At 39.2% G+C, this 18,312-nt stretch overlaps 1 protein-coding gene across 3 annotated transcripts in view; it reads right to left on the bottom strand.

Annotated features, from left to right (window-relative positions):
* SATB2 (SATB homeobox 2) overlaps positions 1-18,312 on the bottom strand; it is a 237,654-nt gene that overhangs the window by 38,004 nt on the left and 181,338 nt on the right. For all 3 annotated transcript variants that reach the window (XM_006862001.1, XM_006862000.1, XM_006862002.1), the window contains one exon: positions 1,997-2,194. In XM_006862001.1, coding sequence (XP_006862063.1) covers positions 1,997-2,194 — 198 coding nt within the window. The remainder of the gene's footprint in view (positions 1-1,996; positions 2,195-18,312) is intronic.

The raw sequence follows: 18,312 nt of genomic DNA, 5'->3' as shown, positions 1-18,312 counted from the left end.
CCTGAAATGGAGCCAGAGATGATGACGTGGAGCGATGGGGCAGCTGGAGACTTTAGATCCAGAGAGGGAGAGTGACTGTGTGCTGAAGACCTGGGGAGTACGGGGAAGGATTGCATGGAGGGGATTGTAACCATGGCATGAGATAGAATGAATGTAAGAATGATGTTCTCCCATGTAAACTATCACATAATTCACAATAAAACATTAAAAAAAAAAAAAAGTTAATGGAAAAATGGAATTGAAAGGCTATGACATTTTCCCATGAACATTCTGAAGTCCCATATTATGTTACAGTAGAATGGATAACCCCGGGTATGGCAGAGGAAACTGTGCCTCATAAGTCCCCAGGAGTCTCGTTGTGGACTTGAACCTTCAACTTTTCAGTTGGCAGCCAAGTTCATTAGCCAAGGACTCTCGATAATAAGAATAGTGTTTATTATTTTTTCTCAAACTTCTCTAATTTTCAACTTCTTCACACCGTATCATAAAAATAGGATGCTATCAGTGCCTGGAGTCCTGGTGTGGTGCTGTGGGTTAATGCACTGGACTGCAAAGTCATTTGAACTGCAAGGTCGATGGTTCAAGCTCACCAGCTGCTCCTCGGAAACCCTATGCAGGTTCACTATGGGTTGGAACTGATCATGACGGCAATTAACAACAACAACTACATCAGTGTTTAGAATAAATTCATGTTTTACTCATGTCCACTGTGGATATTTTAAGAGACTAACTCTGAAGTTCCTATTAGCTCTACAACCCATGAATCTAATAGTTTAGGTAGTTAGATCTGTGACTCTGGTTCTGGAAATGGACCAGATGAAAGCATTAATTTGAGATGTCAGTGTTTGGATAAAAAGTGATGTAATAGATCATCAATAAGCTTCAGACTTTCCCCCCAGATGTGTGAAGTGAGGCAAGGGGAAATGAGACATAAATCTCAGGGCAGGGCATTTCCCCATGTCTTTTCCCAGCATGTTCCTGTTATATCTAAAACCCACTCTCTACCCCACCCAACTTTCCTTTTCCTTATTTTCTCTTCCATTCTTTATATACACACTCACCCCTGCTTCCACTCTCCTCTCCTTGGTACAAAAGAGGAGAGTCAGACCGATGCCTTCCAGGTCCTCTCTGGTGGCAGTTGATATTGGTAACATTGGACAATAGGAATAACTTCACAAATTCCCAAAGCAATTTGTAAGCCAAAACTCTAGGTGACTTAATCTTGGATACCCTATTTTTCTTTCTAAAAGCAACTTGTTTGAGACTATAGAAATAATAAGTAATGGTACGGCTCTGTAGGATAAGCACTGGACGGGTAATTATAACGTCAGTGGTTCAAACCCACCAGCTGCTGTCAGAAAACCTATCCAGGGTCACTATGAGTCAGAAGCAACTTGACGGCACACAACACAAACAACAAAACCACTTACTTTAAGGAATAAATATTATTTCTCTCAATAAGGGCAAAAACGAAACAAATGAACGTGCAATCCAAAGACAGGCTGATTTTTAAAGCAAAGGAAACCAAAGATGGAGAAGATTCATCTTAAAACCCTAAGAATCTGTCAATTTCTCATGAAGATTCAACTGATTTCAGTGGTAGTCCCCCAGTCGTGTGGCTGTTACCCTCCCACAGCTTAATCATTTCTGGAGGAATTTTGCATCAATTCATTGACTAGTTCACAGTGTTTCTTTAGAGAATAAACTGATGGGAGCTATTTTTCTCTAATGGGGAGATTTTAAGTCTCCACTTGTGCTTTATAATCGCACCAGTGAAATGCTCTCAGGAAACAGCTACCTTCAGCATTCCACTTCTCAGCCCTTTCTCTCTGGTGTGCATGCACACAAGCACATTTTGCCCACTGTGACACCAGGGCCCTTGGTTCTCAGGGGCATGGGCCTGAGGTACTCTCCCATGGAAGTTGATGTCGTATGCCCTTGTGACACTGGGGAGCTGTTGGCACTGAAAGCCTGGCTCACGAGGCTGGAGGCTGACCTGCACAGGCTCGGGGGGAAGCTGGACCACGTGCTGCATACGCTCGCTGTGGTGATGCCTGGACTCCTCCTCATAGATCACATCCCTCTCGTGCTGGGGAAGGTTCAGGAAGCGACGGATGGTGCAGAGGTTCTCCCAGAGGGTGCGGTTTTCTGGGCTTGGGTTCTCCTTCCAGCGGAGTAATTCACAAAGCCAGCCCTAGAGAGAGCGAAAGCCATTTAAGTTAACCTATAGAGTGCAGAGATGCTGTAGAGGCCTTGACTGTAGTCTGACATTCCAGTTTACCATATTATTCTGTCAAGCTTGGTCTACTAAACTATGAAGGCAGTGAAACAGAATGACAGCCCTGAAAACCAACCAGTGCCCACATGAATAGTTATACCAGTGCCCAAGAATGTTTACTTACACTAATTATTTTATCACCCATCCTGTAGAATATATTCTTAGTTAACTTATAGTTTCTTTGTAGAAGTTAGTAAAACAAGACTACAGTTATACAATGCTTAGAAAAACAAATTAATGTTGGTTAGCCACAATTTTTTTAAAATTACCCAATTGGATAACATTCTATTCCACGACAAGAGTAAAAAAAGGAACAAATACATGTATTATGAGATGGCACCTAAAGAAAAGGCAAAAAAATGTTAAAGTGTAAGCAGCACTCAGTGCTTTAAGGAGGAGACATGTTTACACTGATCAATAACTCAAAAAAGAAAAAAAACTTTAGATAGAATGGAAAAAATATATATGTTTACTCAATCTCTCAATGCCATGGACCTAAGCCATTTTATCTGTCCACCTTCTACAACAGCCACACCTGCAGAAAGGCAGGCAGTTAGTCTGGTCACACCTGCAAATGTCTGCCTCCGGACTCTGGTATCCGGATGTTCTCTCTCTCACAACTGAACGAGGAAGAAAATGCAATGCAAATAATGATGGATTATATGAAAATCATACAGAGGACGCTGTCAGTATTGCTCACTGGCTCATGTCAAAATATTTTACCCAGTTGCTTTCTAACCCATCATTTCCAAGCTATATCAGTAATTTCAAAAACAAGAACTGTCCCATATCACGCCTTTTGCAAAAGAGTAAGAATTTTTCTTAAAAAGGTATGTAAGTAAACACAAATGACTTACAATCAAAATAAAAATTCCCAACCTCGACAAACTCTGTATCATAAGGCATAAGCCAATGAAAGTTTCCTGACACGCATTATAAAAACCCCATATAATATCATAAGCCGTTGTTTGTCTAACTCTCCACTGTGTCTTCTGTCTTTACCCAAAAAAAGGCAAGATTTGATTATCTCCGCTGCATCAGCCAAGACAGCAACACCAGCTGTTCTCATTGTGCAGCCTCTTCCTCGCGGCCTCCATGTTAATAACCTGATCATTCCATTTTCTCCTTCAACTGCCGGCTGCAGCACCGAGAAGAGACAAAAACCCAGGCCCATCTGCAGCAGCTGGAGGCACTGAACTGTGAAGCCACTGGGGATTTATAAACTAATCTGTAACACAACACTGCCTTGTTTTTACAAGTGAGAGGCCACATTTGCGCAGACCTGATCTTTTCTTGCAATAAACTGGGAGCTGGGGAGAGTTAGAAGGTTAAGAAGAATGAAAACAAGATATCTAATCATTTTCTTGGGAATGTTTTTCCAAGTATTTTCATAGATTTTTTTTTGCAACTCAATTGAGAGGCAGTAATGGTTTTCCAGGCACTATGTATAAGAAAAATGAAGACAATTAATTTTTTTATTTCTACCAGCAAATAAATGATATTAAATAGATATATTCCCATCCATAAGTGTTTCCTCAGGGGTTTCTTTGTACAATGGCAAGAATTCTTGAAATGAAAAAATAAACCATCTGTAGAAAAAATAAGCTCCTATTTCTCTGTCTTTTCATAGATCTGAACAAGTCTCCAAATGAACTCTTTCAAATGTTTCAAGCAGGTATGTTTAACATCTCCCAGGGGAAGCGATAGCATGGAGACCAATCATTTAACAGAAAATAAAAACAAAAACCCACATCTGTTAAAAGATGAAGTTCTGAGATACCCAGACCTTAAGGAAGATAGCACCTGCTGTTCCGCTTGAGGAGTGAATTGCATTGTGGGAAGCCACAGCTTGAAAGGAGACAGGTGACAGCTGAGTGGTATCTCCACTTATGACACTCGGAATGTCTCACACAACATTCATTGCTGCATTTGATTTATATGCGCTGTTGTAATCTGCACTCATTACAATCACTTAGAACAACACTCCAGGCCTTGTTATGGACTGTGTGCTGCCTGCCATCAGTCTTTAAGAAGTGTAGTGCTCAATTTGCCCACTGACATGCAAGGTCCTGACCTTGAAGCTATTAGGGAGCGGATTAGACACAAGTGTGACCATGTGTGCAGACATAAGCAAACCAAATTAATTTCTGGCACAGGGAGGTATCCAACAAGACCCTGTTCTTACGACACCAGAGAACTTCCCCAAATCCCCGATGGAGCTAAGCTAATAGCATGTTTAGGAGAACCCGGTTTTGAAGATGAAGCACATTCATGGTATTTAGAGGGTTATTAATCTAGTTTCCCCACAAAGTGTTTGCTTGGCTGATCAGATTAAGGGATGGAGCCTTCAACAGTGCACCCCCACCACAGCAGGCCCCAAGAAATCTGTGATACTTCACAGCCTTGGACATATTGCACCATGTGTACCCAGCTGCCTCAATAATTAGCTTATGAATGTATCAGCTGGTTCTGTGATTTTTATAAATAATAACTAACCTACAGAGCAGAAAGATTGTCAAGAGCCTTCTAGTAGCACAAAATTGCAAAGAACTCCTAACTAACTTGCTCTTCTGCTGAAATGCGGATAGTCGCAGATAGTAAAGCTCCTGTTGATGCCATTTAGAGATATATGTAGTTGTTTTGTAGCTGAAATGACAATATCTTTTTGTCAGTTTTTTTCGTGGCAGCCATGATTTTCATTTTCCTCACTGTGACTCACTTGTTCTTTCCATGTATTTACATGCCTATCTTCAGGAAATCTATTGTTCCATCTCTCTTCCCTTCCCACCTCACTCTCTTTTTTTTTTTATTCTGCCAGCCCATTTGGGATGTTTATCTCTGTCTTCTCAATAGTGTCTCTTAGCTTATTCCGTGGCTAAGGATGTTCAAGAAACTGTCTTGTTGTTGCAAGAACACATATATGTAATTTTGAGAGCACCTCATCACAGAAGAGATAAAGAGTCCCCACACTGGGGTGTTTTATTTTATTTTTTTTCATTTATATAATTTTTGCATGCCATCCAAGAAAGTTTTGCAGTATCAGGCAAAAAAAAAAAAAAAAAAGTGTAAATGTCAAATAAAACAGTGACAGATGACAGTATTCTCTATTGAATAGCACTGTTTCTGTCATGCATGTTCAATGGGAACTCATGAATTATTAATAAACAAATCTCCTTTTTCTGTTAAAAATCTCAAGTAGGTTTTTTTGTTGTTGTTCCCTGTGTGTTATGTGGAGCATTCCAGGAGAATTCTATTCATTTCAGAAATGCTGATACAGAAGTTCATCTGATTTCCAACCGTGACCAGCTCTGAGTGGGCAACATGAACTATGGAGGATACACTTCTCTCTGAGTTCTGACCCAAGGGTGCCTGAATATCCACATAGTAAATGTATTTATTTTTTGTTATTTTAATACAGTAAAAGCTGAGTCTATATGAATTATAAGTGTTTGAATATGGCTAGTAGTCACAGAGAATATTAAACTTAGAGCCTCAAGACCTGCCTGCTAACTTTCTGCTCTGTCATTCACAAATTGTGTGACCTTACATTAGTGCTTACTGTCTTGGAACCTCCAACAAGTCAAGCCACACCTACTCCCATAGGACCCTATGGACAGAGTAGAACGGTTCCTTAGGGTTGCTAAGTCAGCCTCATCTTTCTCCTGCAGAGCAGCTAGTTGATTTGAACCAATGACCTTGCAGTCAGCATTACAAGTGTAACACACTACTCCACCAGGGTGTCTTCTTCTTATAGGGAGTTTCCAGGCCCTTAATATGAAATGTTTGGGAAGCAGTATGACTGGATTGCTCCTTGTGAGTGCTGCTGGCAAGATTTCATCTCTCATATTTTGGACATGTTGTCAGGAAGGCCCAGTGCCTAGAGAAGGATATAATGCTTAGTAAAACAGTGGGTTAAGATAAAAGGGGAAGACCTCCAACAAGATGGATTAACATACTGGCAACAACAATGGGCTCAAACATTAACAACAATTGTGAGAATAGTACAGGACCAGTAAGTGTTTCATTCTGTTGTTCAGGGGTTGCTATGAGTCAAAACTGAATCATAAGAAACTAGCAACAAAATATAAAATTAGAGGTTTACAAAAGATGGTCTCTAAATTCCTTCCCAGCTCCACAATCTATGATCTGTTACCTTGTTATTTGTTAGAAATAGAGATTGATTACTAGCGATCAGGTTAAAAATACAAAGAAAAATCGCCATGATCAAGATGAACACCACCAATAATGACTTATCAACATCATGAACACTGTGACAAATACTTCAAAGGACACATCTTATCTGTTGTATAGAGTCTTTCAAAAAATGTGTAATCTCCCTTGAATCATGAGAAAACATTAGACAAACTGAAATTGAAGGACGTTTGACAAACTGATTGATGCTCTTCAAAAGTGTCAAAGTTATAAATGATAAGAACAGAAGCCAATGGACAAATAACAACTAAATGCAATGTAGGGTCCTAGGTAGGATTCTAGCAGCAAAAAGGACATTAGTGTGGAAACTGGTGAAATCAAAGTAAATTCTTTAGCTAACAGACTTGAAACAATGTCAATATCTAGTTTTTATTATATTATTATATTGCATTATAGTGATACATGTTAACATCAGGTGAGGAATGTATGTAAGCTCTCTGTACAACTCCTAAACCATTTCTGTGCATCTAAAGTTTGTTCAATATAAAAAATTAAAAAAAAAAAAAGACAACCTGGATCTTTCATAGGAAAACATACATGGAGTATAAGTATAACAAAGTTAGGGAATTTATGATTAAAACTTGCTTTTACTTTCTAAATCTGAACCTAGAGAAGGAATACAAGTTTAGTGACACCTTCCTAACAATCAATGGTTAAAGAGTTTTCAAGCATTTGGTGCATATGCAAATAAAAGTTATTAACATCCATTTTGTCCGTCTCTTAAACAAATATATTTCCCTCAGTAGAAACAACAACTCTGGTCACCCTTTCCAACTATGCAGGTGAGGCTACACTCATGCCAATCAAGCTATAGTTTGTTTAAAATACATGTGTTGCTGAAAAGTTACAGGTCAATCTAAATTTACAAAGCAAATCATGTAAATATATTAGGTGTACTCAAAGAGATGTTATTAATTCTTTTGAAAGATGAGTTATCAATCCCCTATAGTATCTTTTTTTTTTTTTTTTTAGTAAATGGCTCATTTTATTGGTTAGAATCCCTCTAGTTCACCAAACAAGACCATTTAGAAGAGGCAACAATAGGAACCACAGTTTGCTCCTGCTTCTCATTCATGATCTCTACTTATCACTTCTTATACTGACCTGTGCTCCAACCCTGTAATTACTCACTGTGAGTTCCCGAATTTGCTTGGCACATTCCCATTAAGTGATTTTGCTTGTTACTCCCTTAATTGGAATATCTCATAGTCAATTCTTTGGCCCCCTGCCCCCCAGCAGAAACTGTACTTGAAGGCACAGCTGACATGGTCTTACCTGGTTTCCTATAAGAATTGGTTGCTCAATTGCTCAAAATGCCTCAAAGCATTTTGTTCAGACCTTTTCATGATTTATTGGTCATCGTTGTTAGGTGTGGGCATGTCTGCCTGCATATCAAAACATCCAGCTCTATAATGGGTCAGCCTATGATTTCTTACTGAGCAAATAATATGAGAAGTCCAAATAGAGCATGGGTCTAATGCTTACTGTATGGAGCCACCATGCTCCCAGCTCTGACCATGAACCCCAAAGAAACTGACATCATAGAGAATATTATACTTATGGTGGCTCTTAACAAGGTGGGAGTGGAAGTGATATTGAAACCACACTCCAGACAGAGAAAACATTATGAGCAAATCTAGGGACATTCCACATCCAGAGAATCTGAAGCAACTTTGTGTGATAAAGCATAGTATAGAAATGTAGGTAGTGCTCAGATTATTAAAAATTATGCAAAGAAATTTCCCCTTAATCCCATGGACTATGGAAAGCTTTTTAACTGATGAACCTATTTATTTTTCTTATTTAATTTTTATCTTCCTTTCACTAGTCTTTCCTCCTTAGCAAGAAATCAGGAAGTTATAGTAGCCTATATATCCATTTTTCATAGTAAAATAATGGTTTAGGGTATTAATCAGGACCCATAATGGTCTGGTAAACTACATATTTCATAAGCTTCATTTAGGTATTTTCATTCTTAAATATACAACTTATATCATAAGTACTGGAGTCCTGGTGTGATTCTGTAGGATAATCACTGGACGGCTAACAGAAAGGTCGGTGGTTCAAACCTACCGGTCACTCTTCACTCCTCAGAAACCCTACACAGGGTCACTATGAATCTGAACCGACTCAACAGCACTTAATAAGCACTTGTTGTTGTTGTTGTTAATTGCTATTGAGTCAGTTCCAACCCATAGTGATCCTGTATAGGGTTTCTGTGGAGCAGCTGGTGAGTTTGAACTGCCAACCTTGCAGTTCAAACAGCTCTGCAGTCTGGCGCATTAACCCACAGCACCACACCATTAAATCATTTTAAAAATCTGTCCTCACAATTGTAATCATTTTCCTTGTTATTGTTGCTGGTGTTCAAAATGAAACTTTTTTAAAGCTTTACTGGATTGAAAATTAATAAAGAAGAAAAATATCTATTTTGCTCTTAAAATTTTTTGAAATGTTTACATTTTTTTTTTCAAGTACACAATAAATGAGTGACACATTCTACAAGCTTCATGCCCAAAGCTAAGAATTTTCAAAAGACCAGTGAGGTCTTTCACAAAACAACAATGCAGCCTAGTGTATAAGAATTTGGAGTTCATCAGTTAAGCATTGTATTTGGGGGGGGGGGGGGTAGGGACCGGGTGGCTGTCCATGGTACTGAAATTCCACTGTAAGAGTACACTTAATGATTTGCTTTTTTTTATTCCAAGGCACTGGTTAGGACTCTTAACTCCTCTATAGTCCAGAGTTTGTTTGTTTTCCTTTTTAAAAAAAGTAATGGTCTGTGTTGACTGAAAATTTTCCAGTTTTTATAATTTGGAGAATAAATTAAAACCAGGACTTACTCAGCAAGAAACACAAGTTCATAGCTTGCCCTGATCTCATTCACGAGAATAGAGTACATAACTTTATTCTTATTAAGTAAAGATGCACACTCCGTGAAAGGCAGGTTTTGTCACAACTATTACTGGCCCCCTCGATGGATGTGCCTACCAAAGGGCTTACAGGGTGCATTCAAACTATTACATAGTAAGTAGTCCCCACCTTTTGCCCCTCTAAGAGCTCCAGTGACTGAATCAGTCAACAAATGAACAATTCTTAAGGAGAATGACTCAAGGCTTCTTGCAACAGACATTAAAAGGCCATTTACTCACCCACATCTTCAATACAGAAAATGTCAGCATATGTAGCCAAAAGGAAATGTTTTCTAAGTGCCTCAAAAGAAAATTCATATTATTAACCACAGACAGTTCGCTTTCTAAATGGAAGCACATAAAGTCCCCAAACAAACTTTTGTAACTGTGAAAGGATTTCTCTTCAGCTGGTTTAGACTCTTCTGAAGTGTGAAATGAGCCAGATAATATTCAGCTCTTGTTTCTTAGTCACTGAATTCTCTTTTCATGAATCCAATAAGTGTCTATTAAAATAAATAAACCCCCTAATGATTCAAGAGAACCTAATCAAGAAAACTAAAATGGATAAAAGGCTAACTATGAGGGAGACTTGTCAAGGGCTTCAATGAATTCCTGACAAGGAGGTCATCTAAACCTGGGGAAAATTTTTTTTGTATTGAGCATTTGGTTACAGTTCAAGGTTAATTATTTTATACCTTGAATGTGGCAGGTAAAAATTATCTGCTTTTTTTCCCCCCCTTTCAAAATTGTAGATTAAGTTCTTAACTATATTTTCATGGGGACCAATTTTCAGCTGTCTCTGGATATATCACTCACATTCCTGCGGATGTATTTACAAAGAAAATTTATTTCAGAACAATTCTTTAATCTCTGTTCTAAAGGGCTCATGTCAAGAGGGAGCTTCATAACATCTTGTTGCCCTTCTTACCATGTTGTTGTTGTTAAGTGCTGCCGAGTCAGTTCTGACTCATAGCGACCCTGTATAGGAGCAGCTTGTGTGCTTGAACCACCGACTTTGCAGTTCAAACTGACTTTGCAGTTCAGCACATTAACCTGCAGCATCAACCAGACATGCATAACATCCCTTCTTACCATAGATACGTGTATTATCCATACCTACAAGGGATTAGGAGATTTGTTGTGCCTTTGTATAAATATATACACCCTGTATACATGCATATTTGGGACCATGTACCTGGAAAAGAAAACCATGTTTATCAGAAAGAGGAATGAATCCAGACTCCTCTACCATCTCACTTAAATAAATGAAGATATCAACAGCAAAAAATTCCAAGTTAAAAACAAAACAAAGTGTTTCCAATCTCTGACTTCAAGTCCAAACTCCAGTAAACATATTATACAGCAGTACACATTGGACAAACTAGAGAAATTTGATCAATGCAGGGGGAGAAAATTGAAACTCTTAGAAAAACAAGAGCAAGACTTTTTGAAAGAATAGGGCTGGGAGAGGGTCAGGTCATTAAGCACCTAGGGTACAATATTTAAGTGTGGTCCTGAAAGTGTGTGCCTCCGTAAACCATATGTCCTAGGCATCTCACTTACAGCACATAAATGGAAGATGATGAAATAGTTCTACAGCAAATGGTAGGAACTATTCCTAGTCACCAACATGTTCCAACTATAAGAATGATGATTTACCTCAATGTCTTCTTAAGAGGCTTGATGAGAGGATCATAAAGGTGGCTTTAATATGGCAACCTGATTTGCTTCAAAGATGCCATGCAAGTTTTCAAAGAAGCCATGTCATGAATAGGAGAACCAATGCAACTCAGGATTATGCTATAGATAAACACGTACTTAAAACTAATACATAAACTGTAGCAATAGTTTAAATGTATTTGGCATTTTAACAACTAACAATATGTGAATTCTGATTAATCTTCACTGCTGGTTCTCATAAAGGCTAGTTTTAGAGCATGATACATTGTTGTTGTTGTTGTGAAGTGCCATCAAGTTGGTTCCGACACATAGTGACCCTGTATGGGGTTTCCGAGGAGCAGCTGGTGAGCTTGAACCACCGACCTTGCAGTTCAAACATCTTTGCAGTCTGGAGCATTAGCCCATAGCACCACACCAGGATTAACACAGTTAATTATGGCAATGGCAAAAAGAAATGAATTCTTCACTATCAATACCAAAACTAAGCTCAAGAGGGAATTCTGCTGATAATCCCCCAGTTGAAGCTAATCCCTTGAGATGGTGCTGAGGGAAGGAAGAGGAAGGGTTCAATGTGATGCTGATGGCATTATGCTGACTGCCCACTTGGTTTGGCATTTGGGAATTTAGAAAAAAAAAATTATTCACTACTTAGTCTAATTTTTCCAAATGATAACCCTATTGTACAGGTATTAATATCTTTTGAAGTTGAATCTTGCAGATGATTCCCATATTAGTGTGTACATGTCCCAATTGTTGTATAGAATACACTGGCCCTTGGTAAGGCTGTTAAATGACTATGTTCCAAAGAAGTCTAACAAGAAGGAAAGCACAGCTACTCAAGTAGCCTGCATGTCTCATTGTAGCTCACCTTACATGCTGAGTGGAGTCTCTGGGCGGTGCACAGTTAATGTACTCAGCTGCTAACCGAAAGTTTGCCAGTGTGAATCCATGCAGAGGAAAGGCACTGTGATCTGCTTCTGAAAACCCAGCCACAAAAACCCAATGGAGCACAGTTTTCCTCGGACATACATGGGTTGTCATGAACTGGGAACGATTCAAAGGCAGCTGGTATTGGGTGTGTAAACACGCTGAGTACAAGGTGACAAAAGCAAAGGCGCCAGAGACCACCCACTAATTTTACATGGGGTCCAATTTAGCCTGTGCCTTCTCTACTTTATCCCAGAGAGATCTAAGAAGTCACACAGCTACATCCAGTAGAAAAGGCTACTCCACTTTCAACAGATCCATCCCATAGAGAAAACCTAACAATATGCAATAAACATCTAATCATTTTATATACACAGGAGCATAATTCTGATCCTTATACAGTATTTTCTAAAGGTCAAGCATCTAAGTTATAAAACTAAAGATAATATTTAATATTATTATGAAAATTTACTCTGCTATATGAAAAATTTACATGGAGACAATTGCTAGTTTTAACTTGTCTTATTATGTATTCCACAGTATGAGCTAAGCTAGGATATAAATGTGTATGTATACTTCCACACACACATACATATTAGAAGGAAAGGCTATAAATGTTAAGAGCAATTATCTGTGGGTTGTGGAATTATTGGTGATCCACAAATTTGCCTTTATAATTTCTTCACTTTCTTAGTTATCTACATACTGACTATGATATAATTGCCAAAAGAAATGAGCAATGAAAGGAAAGAAACAAACCAAATAATACATGCATTATTTTCCTTGAAGTAGATTGTTTTCTTAATTATCTTCATGTTGCCTTACTTGCCTTACTTACAAGTAACTGCCATGAAGATTGGTAAATCTCCAATCATTCAGCTTGTCAAGCAGATTAGACCATCTAGCAGGAGAAATTTTAGGATAAAAAGAATGTTCATAGATATTCTACGTCTCAAATCTCTCGTAGTGTTCCACTTAGGAATACAACTGCTGTGAAGACAGTGGCTGACAAGTCACAATACACTCTTTAATAGCAATATGGGGATGAGACATAAAGTTCAGTGCACAGAAGGTACTTAATCATAATGTACATGAAGCACAGAATATAATGAAACCCAATCACCAACCATGTAGAATACCATTTTCATAGCGAAAATTATTTCAGACTTGTGTATTGGAGGCCAGAAGTCCATCTTCTTCAGTTAGAGAGGGTCATGAGCTCTGCCTCCCACTCAAGTTTCTGTAATAGGAGTCAGGACTCTCCCTTTCCTTCCCTTTGGTGATAGCTCCTGTAGCTTGTGGCAGGGTGATTGGGGGGCTTAGAAGGGAATGAAAAGCAGGAAGAGGAGCTTCAGGATTGGCAGCAATCCATCAACCTTGTTGAAGTTGAGGGAATCCTACCACTGTAATCTCAGTAGAGACTCTTCTAGATCTTTGTTTGTTCCCAAAACACACCCTTTCTTTTAATCCCAGCAGCCTGACCTCTGCCCTTTCATGTCCACCATCCGGGTTTATAATCAAGCAATGTCTTCACTTGGGCACATGAACAACAAAATGTAATGTCCTAGCTTCTCTTCACCTTTCAAATACAGAAAGCAGATCCAGAGTCCTTCTGAAACATTTGTTCATTTGTTTTTATTTTTTAATGTGAGAGGAGGGAAACGAATAGGAAATAAAATAAACCTTTCCCCATTGCTCTCCCTTTTCTATTTTCACTCAAATCTAGTATGAAAAGTGATTTTTAGGGTATGAAAATAATAAAAATCAGATATCCTCAGCACCTGAGTTGAGTTACCATAGGCTATGACAAGAGAAGAGAGCAGGGGATGAGAGCAGCAGCAGGTTAGTCCCTGGAGAAAGAGTCAATTAGCATCGAGGGAGAAAGTGATTGAAGATGTCACACAGTGTATGGTCAGGCCTGAAGGACTGTGGAGGCAGTGCCCCTAGGTGGATCTGTTTTCTTCCCTCCAGATTTCCATTTTCCAGGTGATGATGACAATGGGGGCTGGGGGAGAGGATAGGTAAAATGCAGCCCTGAAGAATTTGAGTAAGAGAGACAGGAAGCTAACATGAGACAAGAGACCCTGGAAGGTATAAACAGTTAAAGTTGTTGTTGAGTTCTGTTGAGTCAGTTCTGACTCATAGTGACCCTGTAGAGGGTTTCCAAGGAGCAGCCGGTAGGTTTGAACCACCAACGTTGTGGTAAGCAGTCAAATGCCTATCCTACAGAGTCACACCAAGACTCCAAAAGGTTAAAGTGCCTGGCTGCTAACTGAAAATGTGGAGATTTGAGTCCCTCCAGAGGTACCTCAGAAGAAAGGCTTTAGAAATCTACTTCTAAAAAATCTGCTTTCCTGAAAACACTATGGAGCATAGTTCTACTCTGACACACACGAGTCACCATGAGTATGAGTCAACACAGCAGCCACTGGTTATAGAGGGATAAGGGCTCCTTGTGGCCACTCACTCTGTGGGCCAGGGTGGGCATTCCTTGATGGAACTTTGTAGTCATATAGAACATGTCCAATGTCTTGACACTGTGGTTCAACACTAAGACCATCTCATTCCTATTTTACAGAGAACAATTACTGACCATGATGTCATCCTATCCCATGAAGACCAGCAATCTAGTCAACAGGAGGAAAAGGAAGTACACTGATGCTAACTTAAAATTGAAGGAAAGGTAAAAAGCGCATAAGCATAAGTTTTCCTCTTCCTATCTCTTTTCTTCTTTGGCTTTTTCCCATGCAGAAAGGGGACTGGGTCAGATAAGAGACACAAAGGAAATGGATGAGTAGATTGACTGAATCATGACAAAGGAGCTAAAGCAGAGCAACAACAAAAGGTGATCTGTGACTTGAAAAGTGCATCTTGACAAAAACCCATGCACTGAGGACACGCGTGTACACACAAACAACCACATCCCAGAGTTATATTTGAAATAACAGGACATGAGCAAAACTACAAAAGCAAAGCCTGTCCCCTCTGAGCTCTTTCCTAAACCTCTCCTCCCATTGTGCTTGTCCCCTAAACACTGAAAGCCCTCAAACCCCACCTGCTACAGTGGCCCACCACCATGTTGTTAAGTGCTGTCAGGTCAGTTCTGACTCATACTGACTATCAAAACAATTTTTCCAGCAACAATGAGCTCAGACATGACAGCCTGGTCCTGTGCCACCCGCACAATTGTTGCTATGTTTGAGCCCATTGTTGTTGCCACTGTATCAATGCATCTCATTGGGGTTCTTTCTTTTATCACTAATCTTCTACTTTGTCAATATGATGTTTCTCTCCAGGGACCTCCTAACAATATGCCCAAAGGATGAGAGACAAGGTCTTGCCATCCTTGCTGCTAAAGAGCAGTCTGGCTGTATTTCTTCCAGGATAGATCTGTTTGTTCTTCTGGCAGTCCTTAATACTTTCAGTAGTCATCACCAAATCCATAATTCAAATGCATCAATTCTTCTATAGTCTCCCTTAGTCATTGCCAAACTTTCACATACATATGGGGAGACTGGAAATAATATAGCTTGGTTGAGGCACACATTATTATTAAGTGCCACTGAGCTAGTTCCAACTCATAGTGACACTGTATACTGGTTCCAAGGAGTATCTGGTGGGCTTAAACTGCAGACCTGATGGTTCACAGTCCAGTGCTGATCCTACAGTGCCACACCTCAGGAGTCCTCAAACTGATGTTTTTAACTTTACTTTTTAACACTTCAAAGAGGTGTTATGCAACAGATTTGCCAAATGTAATACATCTTTTGATTTCTTGGCTGTTGTTTTCATGAGTGTTGATTGTGAATCCAGGAAAAACAAGTCTTGAAAATTTCAATCTGTTCTCCATTTATGATGATGATATTTATTGCTCCAGTTGTGAGGATTTTTGTTTTTTTTATATTTAGGTACGATCCATACTGAAGACTGTAGTCTCCGATCTTCATCAGTATTTTAAATCCTTTCACTTCCAGCAAGCAAGGTTGTTAAATCTGTCTATTGCACGTTATTAATGAATCTTCTCAAATGTTGATCCCACATTCTTCTTCACATAATCCAGTTTCTCAGATTATTTGTTCAGTATACAGATTGGATAAGTATGGTGAAATGATACAACATGGGCACACATCTTTTCTGATTTTAAACTATTCAGTATACCCTTGTCCTGTTCTAATGACAGCCTCTTGGTCTATGTACAAGTTCCTTATCAGCACAATTAAATGCTCTGGAATATCCATTTTTCACAATGTTATCCACAGTTTATTATGACCCAGAAAGTCAAATACCTATGCATAGTCAACAAAGCACAAGTAAACATCTTTCTGGTACTGTCTGCTTTCAGACGAGATCCATCTGACATCAGTTATAACATCCCTCACTGCAGGTCCTCTTCTGAATGATTTTCACATTGTGTTACGCCACCTGTCTTTGAAATGGGCACAAATATAGGTCTCTTCTGATCAGTTAGCTAGGTAGCCATCTTTCAAATTTCTTGGCATAGACAAATGATTACCTAAAGTGCTACATCAGTTTGCTGAAAGATTTCAATTTGCATTCCATCAATTCCTGAACTCTTGATTTTCACTAATGCCTTAGTACAGCATAAACTTCTTGATCATATGTTATGTTACCTCTTGAAATGACTGAGCATTAACCATTTCTTTTAGGTACAGTGACTCTGCTTATGCCTTCTGTCTTCTTATGATACTTTCTGCATTATCTTAACCGTGTTATTGTTGTTAAGTGTCGTCAAGTCAATGCCAACTCATAGCGACCCTGTATAGGGTTTCTGAGGAGCAGCTGGTGGGCTTAAACTGCCGACTTTGCAGTTCAAACTGATCTTGCAGTCCAATGCATTAGCCTGAAGCACTGCACCAGAACTCCACTAGGAACATTAACTAGGACATTGTTGTTGTTGTTAAGTGCCGTCGAGTCGGTTCCGACCCATAGCGACCCTGTACAGGGTTTCCGAGGGTGTAAATCTTTACGGGAGTAGAAAGCCTCATCTTTCTCCCGCGGAGCGGTTGGTAGTTTCGAACCGCTGACCTTAAGGTTCGCAGCCCGATTCGTAACCACTACGCTACCAGAGCTCAGGTTACAATTCAGGATTTTAAATGTTCAGAGCACAGTTCCTTCAGTCTCTTTTCAGCTTTTATGTTGTTGAAAAAAAAAGGTACTTTCAATTAATAAATCGTTGATCTTGTAAAATTCTATCATGCAATTTCCAGCATCATTTCTATCACCAAGGCCATATTTTCCAACTACTGATCCTTACTCTTTTTTCCAGCTTTCACACTCCAATGATCAGTAATTATAAATGCATTTTGATTGCATGTTTAATTGACTTAGACTAAAGAACTGTTGTTGTTAAGTGCTGTTGAGTCGGTTCCAACTCATAGCAACTCTGTATAGGGTTTCTGAGAAGCAGACGGTGACTCTGAACCTCCAACCTTGCTGTCCAAACCAACTTTGTGGTCTAGTGCTTTATCCCACAGCACCACACAATCACTGGCTTTAGTGGCTGGTGCATAAATTTGAATAATAGTGATATTAACTGGTCTTCCTTGTAGGCATATGGATATTATCCTATCACAGATAATGTTGAACTACAAGATAGATTCCAAAATGCTCTTTTTGATGATGAATGAGACGCCATTTCCCTTCAATTTGTCATTCCTGACATAGTAAACCAGATTATTGTCATTTTCATAATAGCCAATACCAGTCCATTTCAGCTCACTAATGTCTAGGATATTGAATTTTATGCATTGCATTTCATTTTTTATAACTTCCAATTTTCCTAGATTTGTATTTCATAGAATGTATATTTGCAGCTGGTCCTTCTCATTCTGAGTTGAGCCCCATCAGGAAACTGAGTTCCCAAAAGCATTTTGCTCCATTCACTTCAGTACGGTCAATGCTACTTTGAAGAGACAGCTCTTCTCCAGTTGTGTTTTGGGTGCCTTCTAACCTAAGGGTCTCATCTTCTGGCACTATATCAGACAATGTTCTGTGCTATGCATAAGGTTTTCAGTGACTAACCATTCAGAATTGGTCTGTCTTAGTCTGTGTTGTTGTTATAAGGTGCCATGGAGTCGATACCGACTCATAGTGACCCTATGTACAACACAATGAAACACTGCCTGGTCCTGGGCCAACCTCACAATTGTTATCATGCTTGAGCCCATTGATGCTTGCCACTTTGCCAATCTATCTCACTGGGGGTCTTCCTCTTTTTCTCTGACCCTCCTTACTAAACATGATATCCTCCTCCAGGGACTGGTCCCTCCTGACAATATGTCC

This window comes from Chrysochloris asiatica, unplaced genomic scaffold (genome assembly GCF_000296735.1).
Source record: "Chrysochloris asiatica unplaced genomic scaffold, ChrAsi1.0 scaffold00045, whole genome shotgun sequence".
In the NCBI taxonomy this organism is placed as follows: Eukaryota; Metazoa; Chordata; class Mammalia; order Afrosoricida; family Chrysochloridae; genus Chrysochloris; species Chrysochloris asiatica.
This window is presented reverse-complemented; position numbering and strand designations above follow the sequence as displayed.